The sequence below is a fragment of the Crocuta crocuta genome, unplaced genomic scaffold, assembly GCF_008692635.1.
Source record: "Crocuta crocuta isolate KB4526 unplaced genomic scaffold, BGI_CrCroc_1.0 scaffold139, whole genome shotgun sequence".
Classification (NCBI taxonomy): Eukaryota; Metazoa; Chordata; class Mammalia; order Carnivora; family Hyaenidae; genus Crocuta; species Crocuta crocuta.
Genome location: NW_027533258.1, coordinates 11,897,666 through 11,910,888, shown reverse-complemented (window position 1 = coordinate 11,910,888; position 13,223 = coordinate 11,897,666). Strand labels below are relative to the sequence as shown.

The 13,223-nt window shown below is 58.5% G+C and overlaps 1 protein-coding gene across 6 annotated transcripts in view; it reads left to right on the top strand.

Annotated features, from left to right (window-relative positions):
* The window catches only part of CYB5D2 (cytochrome b5 domain containing 2), a 10,059-nt gene extending 353 nt beyond the window's left edge, over nt 1-9,706 (top strand). The window contains exons 2-5 of one of the 6 annotated variants that reach the window (XM_077746586.1): nt 4,220-4,360; nt 7,233-7,419; nt 7,934-8,055; nt 9,075-9,168. In XM_077746586.1, coding sequence (XP_077602712.1) covers nt 4,220-4,360; nt 7,233-7,419; nt 7,934-8,055; nt 9,075-9,085 — 461 coding nt within the window. In that variant the 3' untranslated portion in view covers nt 9,086-9,168. The other 5 variants (XM_077746589.1, XM_077746591.1, XM_077746587.1 and 2 more) reach the window with 5 other exon arrangements.
* Nucleotides 9,707-13,223: the final 3,517 nt, after the last annotated feature.

The following is a 13,223-nucleotide window of genomic DNA, read 5'->3' as shown; positions in this document are numbered from 1 at the left end:
GTTCTGCTGCGACGCGGGCCCGTGGCCGCCTCTGCGTCGTCCGTTCGTGCACCGACTCATCCACTCGTTCGTTCGTTCATTCATTCATTCATTCCCCGAGCTTGGTCTCCCCGCTTCCCTCAGACCGGGGCGAGCGGGACTGGCCGACTGTCACCGGCCCCTCCCCTCCCTGGGTGTCCCACCCGTTTTTCGCGACGTAGGTTCGAGAAGCAGGCCTTCTGCGTCTTCAGCTGCCCACCGGCCGCAGCCCCCGCCCGTGCGTGGCCCGGGGCACAGGGTGAGCGAGACCTAGTCCCTGACCTCCGAGTACCCGACCGAGTCCGCCGCGTCTGGAGGGGGTTCCCACCCAAAGTACCCTGTCTCCGCCCCACTCCCGGCCTCTCCTAATCACAGTACGTTTGGTTTGAGTTGTTCGGCTTCCAGGGCCGGCGCGCGGGTCTCCGTTACAGGTTCTGAGGTAGGAACGCAGAGAAACGGTCTGGGCAGCGTCGTAGCCCTTCATCCCGCAAAACGGCTGCACAGACGTGAGGCCCGCAGCCCGTCAGGCGAAGTGTGTTCTGTCTCCAGCTGAGGGGGTCGAGGCGTGTGGTTGCCTACAGCCCTCACGAGTAAGTGCCGACAGGCGTCGGCCCAGGGCCACAGCCCAGAGGGACAGCCATCTCCCCGGTTAAGGAGGAAGACATGGGGAGCGTACAGGCAGTGACCAGGCTGATGTTAAAGGAGCATTTTCCATTTGTCATCGTCTTGGGGAATCGGGAAGCTGCATCTGGTACCTAAATCCAAGTCACTACCCTGTGGCGAGAACTTCAGGGCCGGAAGCGTGGACAGAAGGAACGGGGGTCAGCTGGTGTTGCCGCTCAAACAGCCAGGCAAGGAAGGGACTTCCCAGAGCTGCACCAAGGCCGAGAAGCAGAGCTGGGACCGGGGTCAGAGGAGGGACGGTTCGTGGTGCACAGCTGCCAGGGAGGGATGCACACGTGTGAACACGAAACCTTCCATCTCTGGGGTCATGTTTCCTCTGCAGCGTGCTCTACTGTCTGCTGAGTTCCTTCGTGCCCATTATTCATTCAACACCCATTCATTGACCACTGCCATGCAGCCCGCCGTGTGCCAGGTGCTAAGGGATCAGAAATTAATGTTCCCCACGACCCACACCCTCTAGGAGGGTCTAGCAGATGTATTCCTTTATTGAGTTGTTCATTCAGTGTTTTATTATTTTTTATAAAGATAGAATTCACAGAATATAAAATCTACCTTTTACAGCATACAATTCGGTAGTTTAAAAAAATTTTTTTAATGTTTATTTTTGAAGGGGAGATAGAGAACGAGAGCATGAGCAAGCACAGGGGAGGGGCAGAGAGAGAGAGGGAGACACAGAATCCAAAGCAGGCTTCAGCAAGCTGTCAGCACAGAGCCCGACACGGGGCTTGAACCCACAGGCCATGAGATCACGACCTGAGCCGAAGTCAGATGCTTAACCAACTGAGCCACCCAGGCGCTCCTAGTTTTTAATATAGTCAGAAAGCTGTGCATACATCACCCCAATCTAATTCCAGGCGTTTTTATACCCCCCAAAAGAAACCCCATAGCCACTGGCAGTCACTACGCAGTCCTTCCTACCTCCCAGCCTCTGGCAACCACTGTCTACTCTCTGTCCGGACATTTCATATAAGTGGTATCATACGTGTGGCCTTTGTTCCTGGCTTTCACTCAGCACATGTTTTCAAAGTTCATCCAGGCCATATCGTCATGTATCAGTACTGCAATCTGCCTGAGGACCAAATGGTACTCCATATTATGTATATACCACATAGTGTTTATTTGATTATAATTTGTTGGACATTTGGGCAGTTTCCACTTTGCCTGTTATGAAACAGCACTGCTTTGAACCTACGTGGACACACTTGGGTGTGGTCGTATGTTCTTAGTTCTCTTGGGTCTATACCTGAGAGCAAAATTCCTGGGTCACGTGGTAACTCTTGTGTTTCAGTTTGAGAAACTGCCACATTGTTTTCTAGAGCGGCTATGTTCCCAACACTGGTGTCTGAGACTTCCAGGTTTTCCACATTCTCGCCAAATTTGTTATCTTTTTTATTGTCGTCTTTTTGGTTATAGTCATTTTAATGGCTTTGATGTGGTATCATCGTGGTTTTATTTGCATTTCCTTAATAACTAAAGCTGTTGAACAGCTTTTTCTGTGCTTGTTGACCATTTGTATATCTTCATGGAGAAATGTCTGTCCAAATCCTTTGTCCATTTTTTAATTGAATTGCCCTTTTATTGAGTTGTGAGAGTTCTTCACATACCCTGGATACTAGACTCTTATCAGATCCATGATTTGCAAATATTTTCTCCCATGTCATAGGTTGTCTTTTCATTTCTTGATGGTTTGCTTTAATGCACAAAATTTTTAATTTTTGATCAGGTCTAGTTTATTAATTTTTGGTAGCTTGTGCGTTTGGTGTCTTATCTAAGAAACCATCACCTAATCCAAGATCACAAAGATTTATATCTATGTTTTCTTCTAAGAGTTTATAACTTTTGCTTATACATTCAGGCCTTTGCTATATTTCAAGATAACTTTATATATGATGTGTTCTTTTGCATATTGCTATCCAGTTGTCCAAGCATCCTTTGTTGAAAAGACTGTTCTTTCCCCTGGGGCACTTAGGTGGCTCAGGCGGTTAAGTATCTGTCTCTTGATTTCAGCTTAGATCATGATCTCACAGCCATGAGGTTTAGCTGTGCCTCAGGCTCCACGCTAGGATTCTCTCTCTCCCTCTCCTGGGCACGTGCACACACGCTTTCTCTCTCCTAATAAATAAATAAACATTTAAAAAAATGACTATTCTTTCCTCCTTCGAATTATTGAAAATAATTATAGATAACTGATTTATTGAAAATTGATTACAATGCATGGGTTTCATATAGCCAATATTTATTGATAATTATTAAAGAGTAGGCACTACCAGACACTGGGGAATCAATACTGAGTCTGGTATGTTCTCTTCCCTGATGAAACTTGCAGACTAGTAGGAAAAAAGGCATTAAATAGTTACTGCGTGAACAATTAATGAATTATTTTTGTGACAGTGTTAAAACACACTTGTATTGCCAGAGGCCCTAACCTAACGGGGGAGAGGAGAGAGAGGAAGAGAGCATGGTGGAAAGGCGGGATTGATGGCTAGCAGTATAGGGCCCTGAGTACTGTGTTAAGGAATCTGGATATTATTCTAGGGCAAAAGGAAACCACTGAGAATTATTTTTTATTTTTAAAGTTTATTTATTTTGAGAGAGAGAGAGAGAGCGCGTGCATGAGCGGGAGAGGGGCAGAGATAGAATCCCATTGTCAGCCCAATGTGGGGCTTGATCCCACGAACCATAAGATCATGACCTGAACTGAAATCAAGAGGCAGATGTTTAACCGACTGAGCCACCCAGAAGCCGCTGAGGATTTTTAATCAAGAGAATGACATCAGTCATGTTTAAAATACCAGTGTAAGTGTTGTCTAAAAGCAGGGAAAGAACGAACGTAAGGAGAGCCGCTAGGGGTGTACTTTGGTAGTTCAGGTGAGTGACAGTGGCCACCTGAGCCAGCTTTGTAGCACACAGAGAAAGACACACAGGTAGGAGAACTACTTAGGGAGACATTGAAGGATGTAAGGGATGGAAAAGGAGGTGTCTTGGACTGCATTTCTGGACTTAGCAACTGGGTGACATTTACCAAGATAGGAAATACTCCAATAGACGCAGGCTTCCTGGGCCTGGGGGTGCTGGTTAGTGTGGACGTTTTGAACCCAGGACGTTTGTAAACACCTAAGCGACATTGAGTAAGTAATTGGACACACCGGTCTGGACACCCATCAGGAGAAGTCAGGCGATCTTGGGCGTAGAGGTGGTTGTGAAAACACGGGAGTAGACCGCAGAGGGGGAGGCGCTGGTAGGAAACGAGCCAGAGAGAGAGGAGGAAGTCCAGGAACATAGTGTCATGGAAGCCTGAAGACACGGTCAGTCAGTGCTGCCGAAGGTGAACGAACAACGTGATAAACGCCAAAATAAGTGTCCCAGACCCAGGCGCATCTGTCCCGGAGCAGGGGAGGGGGCTTTTCTTGGAGATGGGGAGTAGGGGTTCTCAGAAGTCTCTCAGAAAATAGGCCCTTGAGTTGGTGCAGTGCCAGCGATTGGCAGGCTAATCGACGTGGACCCTTCTCTCCTGCAGGCCGGGACGCGTCTAGGGCGTTTGTGACAGGGGACCGCTCTGCAGCAGGCCTGGTGGACGATGTATCCGACCTGTCGTTTTCAGAGATGCTGACACTTCAAAACTGGCTTTCGTTCTATGAGAAGAATTACGAGTTCGTTGGTAGGTGATCCACAGGCCGTTTCTGTAGGTTCTATTCAGCTGTCTTGCAGTTTTGTCAAGGGGTTAGAGCTACGGGGATTGGACTTGAGGTTAAGATCTGTAAAATAAATGCCCGTGGATTTTTCGCCTTAAACTTTGGTTGTTAGCGTGGCAGAGAGTCCCAGAAGGACGTGGCTGGGACACTGGTTTCCATCGCTCGTAATCTTGGGAGAGGACGGTGTGGCCGTTTGGGTTGGCCTGTTGTGCCCGTTAGTGAGTGCCTGAGCCACCCTTGAACAACCAGCTCCCTCACTGTGCCCCAGGCATCGGGTGTCAGCACCCCGTCAGGAGGGCTTGAAGCCTCAGTCTGTGTGCAGTTCTGACAGTGATTTATTTTGTCTTGTAAGGAGACGTACATTAGTCTGTGTCCATCCCAAAGGAATGGTCTCCCAGGAGGAAGTCAGGCTAATCCCGTATTTATTAAAGCCGGTCATGTAGGACGCTGCGCTTGCTACCTACTGGTGATGCTTGAGGGAATCGCCTTTTTTTTTTTTAATGTTTTATTTATTTCTGAGAGAGACCGCATGAGCAGGGGAGGGTCAGAGAGAGAAGGAGACAGAGAATCTGAAGCAGCTCCATGCTCTGAGCTGTCAGCACAGAGCCTGACGCGCGGCCCAAACCCATGAACCGTGAGATCATGTCCCGAGCTGAAGTCGGACGCTTAACCAACTGAGCCACCCCGTCTGCCCCAGGTCATCCCTGAACCACAGGCGTGTCTGACGCCCCCGCAGACCTCCAGGAGGCTGGGTGCTCCCTCTGCCCCGGGAGGTTGGTTGAAACATTACTGGCTAATAAGGGAAAGAAATCCTATCACAAAGCTCTAAGGATGGGGCCCTGAGAGTGAGCAGAGGGTGCCAGACCAGACACGTCATCCGACATTTGGGGAACAGACGGATGCGTCTGTGGACGTGAGCGAACCAGCCTTGTCTGAAGAGTGTGTGCGTGTGTGGGGCGGGGGGGGGGGGGGGGACTGGTGTCTGGAGGCTTCAGGCGGATTTCAGCTGCAGTACGCGCGTGTCTGAGTACCTGCTGTGGGTGAGCTGCGCGTCTGTCCCCGTGGAAGCCAGGAGCCCTCAGACCCCGCCAGAGGATGCAGGTTTATGCTGTGCTGCGTGCAGGGAAGTGAAGACGGGAAGCCATCTTGGCAGCCGCACGAGCAGACGAGATGTCTCTTCTTTGTGTTCTGGACACGGTGTGACGTGCAGACCCTGCCGGTGGTGACCACGGTTCTCAGGACGTGGCTTCAACAACCCTTTCTCTGTTGCCTCTGCTACTACCGCCCTCTGTGTGGCTCCCGCTACTAACACCCACCACGACAGGCTGGTCACCTTACACAGAGACCTTCTAAGAGCAAGTTTTCCGCTACGCCGGCTCCGAGGCTGCAAGCCTGGGCCTAGGGTCCCGAGCCCTCATTTGTTCCAGTAAGCATTTAAAATGAGTGCCCGCTGCGAAGCTGTTGTGAGTGCTGAGGCTTCACTGCTGGTGAGAGACACATCGTAAATAAGGAAACGGATGACACNAGGGGGGGGGGGGGGGTCTGTGGCACCTTTAGAGCAGATGATCGGGGGAGGCCTCTAGGCGGGGCTGGGATGAGGGGCAGTCAGATTGAGGTCTGAGGAGAGAACTTTCTAGGCTGAAGGAACAGCAGTGCTGAAGCGAGGAGCAGCTAGGCGCAGTCAGGGAAGAGAGGAAGCCCACGTGCTGGACCCACAGCACGCCGGGGAGGGAGGGGGTGGTGGGCAGAAGTCTGTATTTGATCCACGTGCTTCAGAAGCCACGGGGGGTCCTGACCAGGCGTGAAGGGGACAGGATGGGACTCATGTTTTCCGAAGACGGCTGGGTTGCTTTGCGGGGGAAGAACGGTGGGGCGGCATGGTCGGGAGTGGGCTGAGGCCACCGCTGGGGTCCACAGCTCAGGTGCCGGGGGGGGGTAGAAACAGGGCAGTCGGACTCACGGTGTCTTTTAGAGGCTGGACGGACCGTGTCTGCTGCTGGACAGACTGCCGTGGGAGGAGGTGGCGGCCTGTGTACAGCACTGAAGTCGGGACCCGAGGGGTCGCCCGGATGCTGGGCACGCGGCACGTAGCGCCCCTGCCGTCCGGGCACAGCGGGGGCAGGTCATCCCTTCGAGGAGCCCTTTGCTGCTGCTTCTCGAGAAGCCCTGGTGCGGCAGGTGCTGCCCGGATGGGGCCTGCACCGCGGGACGCAGCGAATCCCTGCCCCTGAGGGGTGACTGCTGGGGCTCAGGCCCGCGGACCACTTGCAGGCTTGTCTGGGAGACTCTGAAACCGCACTAAGGACTGAGTGGGACTGAGTGGGAAGAGGACGGTGGGTGGAGAACCTGAGCTCTAGCCTCCCGGCCCCACCCCGGCTACGCAGCTTCCCGTCTCTCCTGGGAGTCGGGACCCCAATTCCTTTCTTACAAGTGCGTAAGAGGGTTCACAGAACGGCGGCAGAGAGAGCACAGCGCCTGATGCCGAGTAAATGCTCAACAGAGGGCTTATTTGTAGTTGTACAGGAGGAAATAATTTAAGCTTGGGAAGAACTGAGCCACAGATGTTGCCCGATCAGCCAGTCGCTTGTGTGACAAGTGCCCGGAGCCCTGCGGGGCACGGAAGGATGGGTCAGGGAAGCTGCGTCTGCACGTGCGGCGGGGCCGACGGCCTCCGTGCTGGAGGCGTCCACAGCTAGAGCAGGGGTCTTGTGGGACACTGGGGAGTTCTTGCTCTGCAGGTCAGAACCCCTGGGGACTCGCACTTCATCACGGAGCGGAGGCATTTGCTCGTGTGTCCCTCCCGCTGTGACGCTGATCTCCGCTCTCCTGTCGCTGCAGGAAGGGTGATCGGAAGGTTCTACGGAGCAGACGGCCTCCCGACCCCAGAACTGACCCGGGTAGAAGCCATGGTCACCCAGGGCGCGGAGGCAGGCAGGCGGGCGCTGGAGGAGAAGCAGAAGTTCCCGCCGTGCAACGCCGAGTGGAGCTCCAGCAGGGGCAGCCGGCTGTGGTGCTCCCCAGAGAGGTGAGCGGGCTCCCCTAACCCTTCCCGCCTCCCCCAAGTCGTCCTGTCCACGATCCAGCGAAGCCCTAACGCAGCTCTTGACTCGGAGACCTTTTCAAAGGCCACACGCTCTGGGGAGCCATCTTCAATGTTGTCTCCGTGTTGGCGCCTCCCGAGCCCAGAAAACATCACTGCCAGTGAGGTCAGGCTTGAGAGCGGGGCCTGTGTTCTGTTTGCTTCAGTTCCCCAGAGACGCGGGTCTGGGCGTGCGAAGGCCTGAGTACCGCTGCTTGCTTTGGCCTGTTGATCCATCCCAGGGCCTCTGTTGCCTCCGCACAGATCACTCCTGCCTGCGGGAGACAGGGGTGAGGCAGTGGGGACAGCCACTGGCAGCGATAACCTGAGATGCCGTCTTAAAGTACGGCCTTGCCCGCAGGAATTAAGCGAGGTGTGCCCGGTTAGGGTAGATGCCGCAGGGATTATCCCGGGTTGTTTGGGGAGCGGGAGACAAAACGTTTTTCCTGCTGGTTATCAGGCCAGCCTGGACCCAAATGCACTTGCAGCCGTCGGTCCCCTTCGCCGCGGAGCGGAATACGGACGCCCCCACGCACCAGCCCCACGGGCCTCCCAGGAGGAGCCCCGCTCTCCCTGAGAAGGGTAGGGAAGCCACTTCCCAGGGTGCTGTGTAGATCCACCCCCTTCTGCGGGGAGAGGCCTTCTTGCCCTGCTTGTGGCCGACTCCGTGTGCAGACAGAGCAGCCAAAGCCAGCCGCTGGCCCTGGGCCCGGCCCCTGCACCGTCACGGGTCCACCGGCTCACTTCAGGGAAGCAGGGGCACACTGGCCGAAGGAGAGCTCCTGCCGTCCGGTTCTGAAGAGACCCGGCCTGCCCACCCGCGGGGAGGGGCTGGGGCACGGGGACCCGGGTCCCCTGGGAGGCTGCCTCCCCCGCCAGCCCTGGCGCTGTGGCCCCTTCTTGCCTCCGTGCCTTCCCCACCCTGACAGGTCCACCCTCGGCCGGCTCTGCTCAGACAGGGACTGGGGGTGAAGCGAGGTTGCCTGGGGGAAGGAGGCTGGAAGGAGGGCCTTTCTGAGCCCTGACAGCCTGTTCTTGGGGGAGCTGCTGGCGGGGTGGTTTCTAACCAGGTCTTGGTCCCAGACACTGGGACGTCCACGGGGCACCAGGTCCAGAACCTCACCTTCCTTGTGAGCCCGCGGGGACTCTGCCTTGGCCCCGGGCGGGAGGGTGCCCAGGCCGTGCTGGGCCAGAGCACCATGCTCCACCTCTGAGGCCTCCTCACATCCAGGGTGGGGCCTCTCGCAGGGACGACCCGTTAGCCCAGGGTGGCTGCCTCAGTTGCCCACCTGCACCCACAAGCCGCAGGCCGTAGGATGGAGACGCAGCCTGGTGCTGGGGTGCAGCAGAGAACGGGGAGGAGGCTCAGGGCCAGATGCTGCTTCTGAGAAGCTCCCGGGCCAGTGGGGGGTGCCTGCTCCTGGGAAGGCACAGGGCGGGGCAGGGGCGGGGCGGGAGATGCTGGAGGAGTTGAGAGCGCGGAGGGCTGGGCACGCGCTGCACACCAGCACCTCGGGAAGACGCCCCCTCACTCCTCCGTCCCCCGAGACTCCCGCGTTCCTGTTCGTGCTGCTGAGAGTCTCCTCTTCTTCTGTCCTTAGTGGAGGAGTGAGCAGAGACTGGACCGGTGTCCCCAGGAAGCTGTATAAGCCAGGGGCCACGGAGCCCCACTGTGTGTGCGTGAGAACCACCGGACCCCCCAGCGACCAGGCCCAGGGCCTCCCCGCGCACACAAACCGCGGGGACTTGGATCACCCCAACTTGGGGGAGTACGCAGGCTGTCCCCCGCTGGCCGTCACCTGCTCCTTCCCACCGCGATAACCACCGACGGCCCTGCCTGACGCACGCACTCGTGGCGCCCGCCCACGCCCTCCTGTGCCTGAGATGGGAGCGTGGGTGGCCGCCTGCCCGTGGCCACTCGTCCCCCAGACCTGCCTGCCCCCTTCGTCAGAGCCCTCAGGGGTCAACCAACCCCCAGACTGACGGGACGGCCAGGCACCAGGCTCTGGGCTCCAGCAGCATCCGGCACTGGCAGACACGCCCGGAGAAGCCACGTCAGTTAACACGTCAGCGTAAGTCCCAGGTTCCTCGCTGGCCGAGCTTGTGACCCCTGACCCTTACCACCTTTCGTATGTCTGAGACCCCTGCCCGGAGCCACAGCCCCCAGTAGTTGGTCTGAGCAGAGCCAGGACCGTGAGAGACGACAGTAAAACCACGGAGGCTGGTTCTGGAAGTGGACGGGCGTCTACTCATTTGGAGGCAGTAGATCCAGAGGCTTCTGAACAGAGCAACAATTTGAAGCGAGGACACTCTGTGTCTTTTAAACACTCCGGTGTGGGAGACGCCTGCAGCCACGTACAAAGCCGTTTCCCATCCCTGCCGGCTGCGTGTCCAGGGCCGCCCGTACTCCCGGCGCCGACCCGACGAGCTTCGTACGCAGGTCCCACCTTCAGGCGAGGCCGTGGAGCCCGGTGCCGTCCCAGATCCGAGTCTGCCCCCCAGCTCCTCCCTACACACCCGGCGTCCTTCACGGTGAACTCCGCAGCTTTCCAGACCCGCCCGCTAGACAGTGAGGCTGCCTCCCGTCCGCTGGCAGCAGGGGGCACCCGGACACCCCAGGACCCCCCTCCCCCGCCGCCGCCCGCCTCCGCGCTTCCCTCCAGTCACGAAGGAAACCTGCTCTGTTGCGCTAATCTGCTTCCCGCCGCGGCTCTGAGAGCGGCCCCTGCAGCCTCCACTCGCCCTACGTCAGTCACCAGCCCTGCCCTGCTCGGCAGCAGGGCAGATTCTGCGCTGGCAGACCCCTCGGCCACAGCCTTTCCAGACCCGTCCCACCCGAGGGCCCGTGGAACCTTCCCGTAGCTCTCGCCAGGTTCCCCCAGGCGCCCCTCTCAGCCCGAGCCCCCCCCCAGGGCTCCCACATCAGCTGCGTCCAGCTAGGCGGCTCCCCAGAGCACTTCCGAGGCACCCCGACTCCACGTTTCTGTCCCCATGGCNCTGTCTGCGTTGCTGTGAGCAGTCCCCCTGAATGACCACGGTGGCCCCACTTCCACCCCTGGGCCACGGGGACCCTCCAGCTATGGGCCCCCTCCCTCCGCCCCGGCGCCAGCGGGGGGCCTCCACCAGGCTGTCCCCCTTCCTGTGCTCGGTTTGTCTACCTGGGACCTCTACAACTCAGCTAAGTCAGCACCTCTGGGGGGCCTGTGCAGACATGGCCTGTGACAGCCTTGTTCTGGTACGTGAGTCTCCTGCCTGCCTCCCTCCCTGGACAGACTGAAGTTACCCAGATTCGTGGCGCACACCCACAGTACCCAGCGCGTAGCAGGTGCAGAGTTAGCTCTGAGTCTGCAGATGAAGCAACCCAGGTGCAGAGAGTCTGATACGGGCACAGAGCAGTAGAGCTGAGCCTCGAACTCGGGTTCCTGTCCTGACATCCACACTCCCCTTGGACCGCGTGCCTGCTGTCCCTGCTGGTGGGGACGGCCACTGATCTGGCCCTCCGTGGTCCGCAGCTGTGTACGGGCACCTGTGTGCCCTGGAGTGGGGTGGCGGCAGGCGAGGGTCCCAGAGGCCAGCCGCGGGTGGGAACAGGGGACACGGTGGGGCAGGGTCCAGAGGAGTCCAGACCCTTCCAAAACAAACTGAAAATGGAAAGAAGCAAAACCAGGTCCCCTTGCCGTCACCCCAGCCAAGTGTGGCCAGAGAAGGCCCTGGGCGGCCACTCTGGGCCTGCACCTGCTTGCTCACTTCCCGCTCAAAGAGAATGACATCGACCACGTACTTTACGTGAACAGCCTCCTCGTGGTGGGGCGCCGGGCAAACCTTCAGATGGCTCTGCGGAGAGCAGGCCGTCAGCCTGATGGCGTGAAGGGCTCTGCCACGAAGCTAGTGGTCACCGGGGAAGTGCCCGTCCTCCCCCCTCAGTAGAAGTGGCCCCGGGCGGCCCTCTGGTAGAAGGAGGCAGGTCCCCCGCGATGGATGCCACACGCAGTGCAGCCCAGGAGGGTAAGACGTGCTGGCAGAGGAAAGGGTGCCGGGCGGCGGCTTGTAACCTCTGTGCCCTTGAGAGTCCAGAGAAGGGGCACAACGGCCAGCGGCCCCCTCTGCTTTCCACGGGCCTCGTGAGCAGGGCTGTGTTGACCAGGCTGGGCAGCTGCCCCCCAAGGGTGGAGAGCCTGGGGTCAGAGGGGGCCACGGCGGACCACCGCCCCATCCCTCGCTTGCTCAGTTGCAGGGCAGCAGTGACCAGAGAGACACACAACCTGGGGTGGACAAACTGAACCCCCACCACCTGAGCCGCAGACACTCCTGCGGGGAAACCGCACGCGGTGCTCCCAGGAGGGGACTCTCAGTCCGCACACCGCCATCGTGCCCTCGCAGCAGAGGAAGGACGAACTCCCTGCCTCGGATCACCTCCTTCAGGACCCGTGGGTGGGAACCAGGAAGGGCCGTGGCCAGCACGTCCACGTGACCGGTGCAAAGTAAGGCACAGACGTTAGGAAACTGGCCCAGTGCTGCCCGCTCACCGTGACAGCAGAGCGAAGCCCCGTGCGGGAGCGGGCCCGGGCCCGGGCCGTGCTCACGGGTTCCGACTGGCGCTCCCCGCGAGGGGGCCGCCGGGGCTACTCGGGGCTGTCCCCTGGAAGCGCTCAGCGGGGCCTGTGAGCTGGGGCGAGCGAGCTGCAAGACGGAGACGAAGGGGGTGTGAGGCCCGGGCGAGCGAGACCTCACCGGGGCGGCTCCGCGGGAGGAGCCGGAGGGGGAGCGCGGCCGCCTGCGCCGGGCCCACAGCACAGCGGGTCAGGCAGCTGGGCCGCTGCACCTAAAATCGCTACTTTTTGACTGCTGTCAACGCCACACTTCTGAAAGGTGTGGGCGACTCAAACTCTCCCAGAGAGTGAGCTATTAAAGACGTGTGTTCACATATCAAAAGTTGGAAAAGTTTGTTTTTAATGCTTATCGGTACCTCTGCGTTAAAAAGTAGCTACAAATGTCTCCTTACAGCTTCCACGTGAAATGCACAGCTTTCCCTCGTTAGGAGGAACCGTTACAGAAAACGCCGATTCCGGGACAGGAGAAACCCATCCCGTCGCGTGGACTGCTGACAGCGCCACGGCCCTACGCCCGCCGCCGTCATCCCACACTGAGCACCGCCCTCAGCGGCCTGGAAGCCGCGACCAGCCCAGGTGTGCGCCTCCAGCTTCCGCCCTTCCCGTGGGGTCACACGGGTGTCCCGGGAAGAGCCAGCTGCACGTGATCTGCCAAAAAAGGACAAGCCATGGGGCGAGCGGCTGAGACGCCCTCGCTACAGAAAGCCAGTGTTGTGACAGGCCACGTGTCATTTACGCCACACGGAAGAGGCGCCGCACGGGCAGCGATCTTCCAAAGAAAGTCTGACGTCTGACGACTCGGCGGAACTCAGTCCGCTCTGCGCTGAGCTGCTCCCACACGACAGGAATGTCTCCGCGGCCGGGGCGCTTCGGACCGGGGGGCCCGTGCCCAGTTCTCCCGGGGCTCGTCCTGAGGGAGGCAATCCCAGGCGTGGGAGGACTTGTGTCAGGAGCGCCTTCAGCCCCCCGTCGTGACAGCGTCACGCTCCTGTCACCTGGGGGCCCAGCACACCTCTCAGGCCTGAGCGCTTCCATCGTCCACAGCGTTTTCTCTCCGTTGAGCAGCCCGGATGGAGATGAAAGCTCCCTCCTCCCGCGGCTCTCCCTCCGCTGCGCGCCTCTGGACGGGACCAGCGCAGG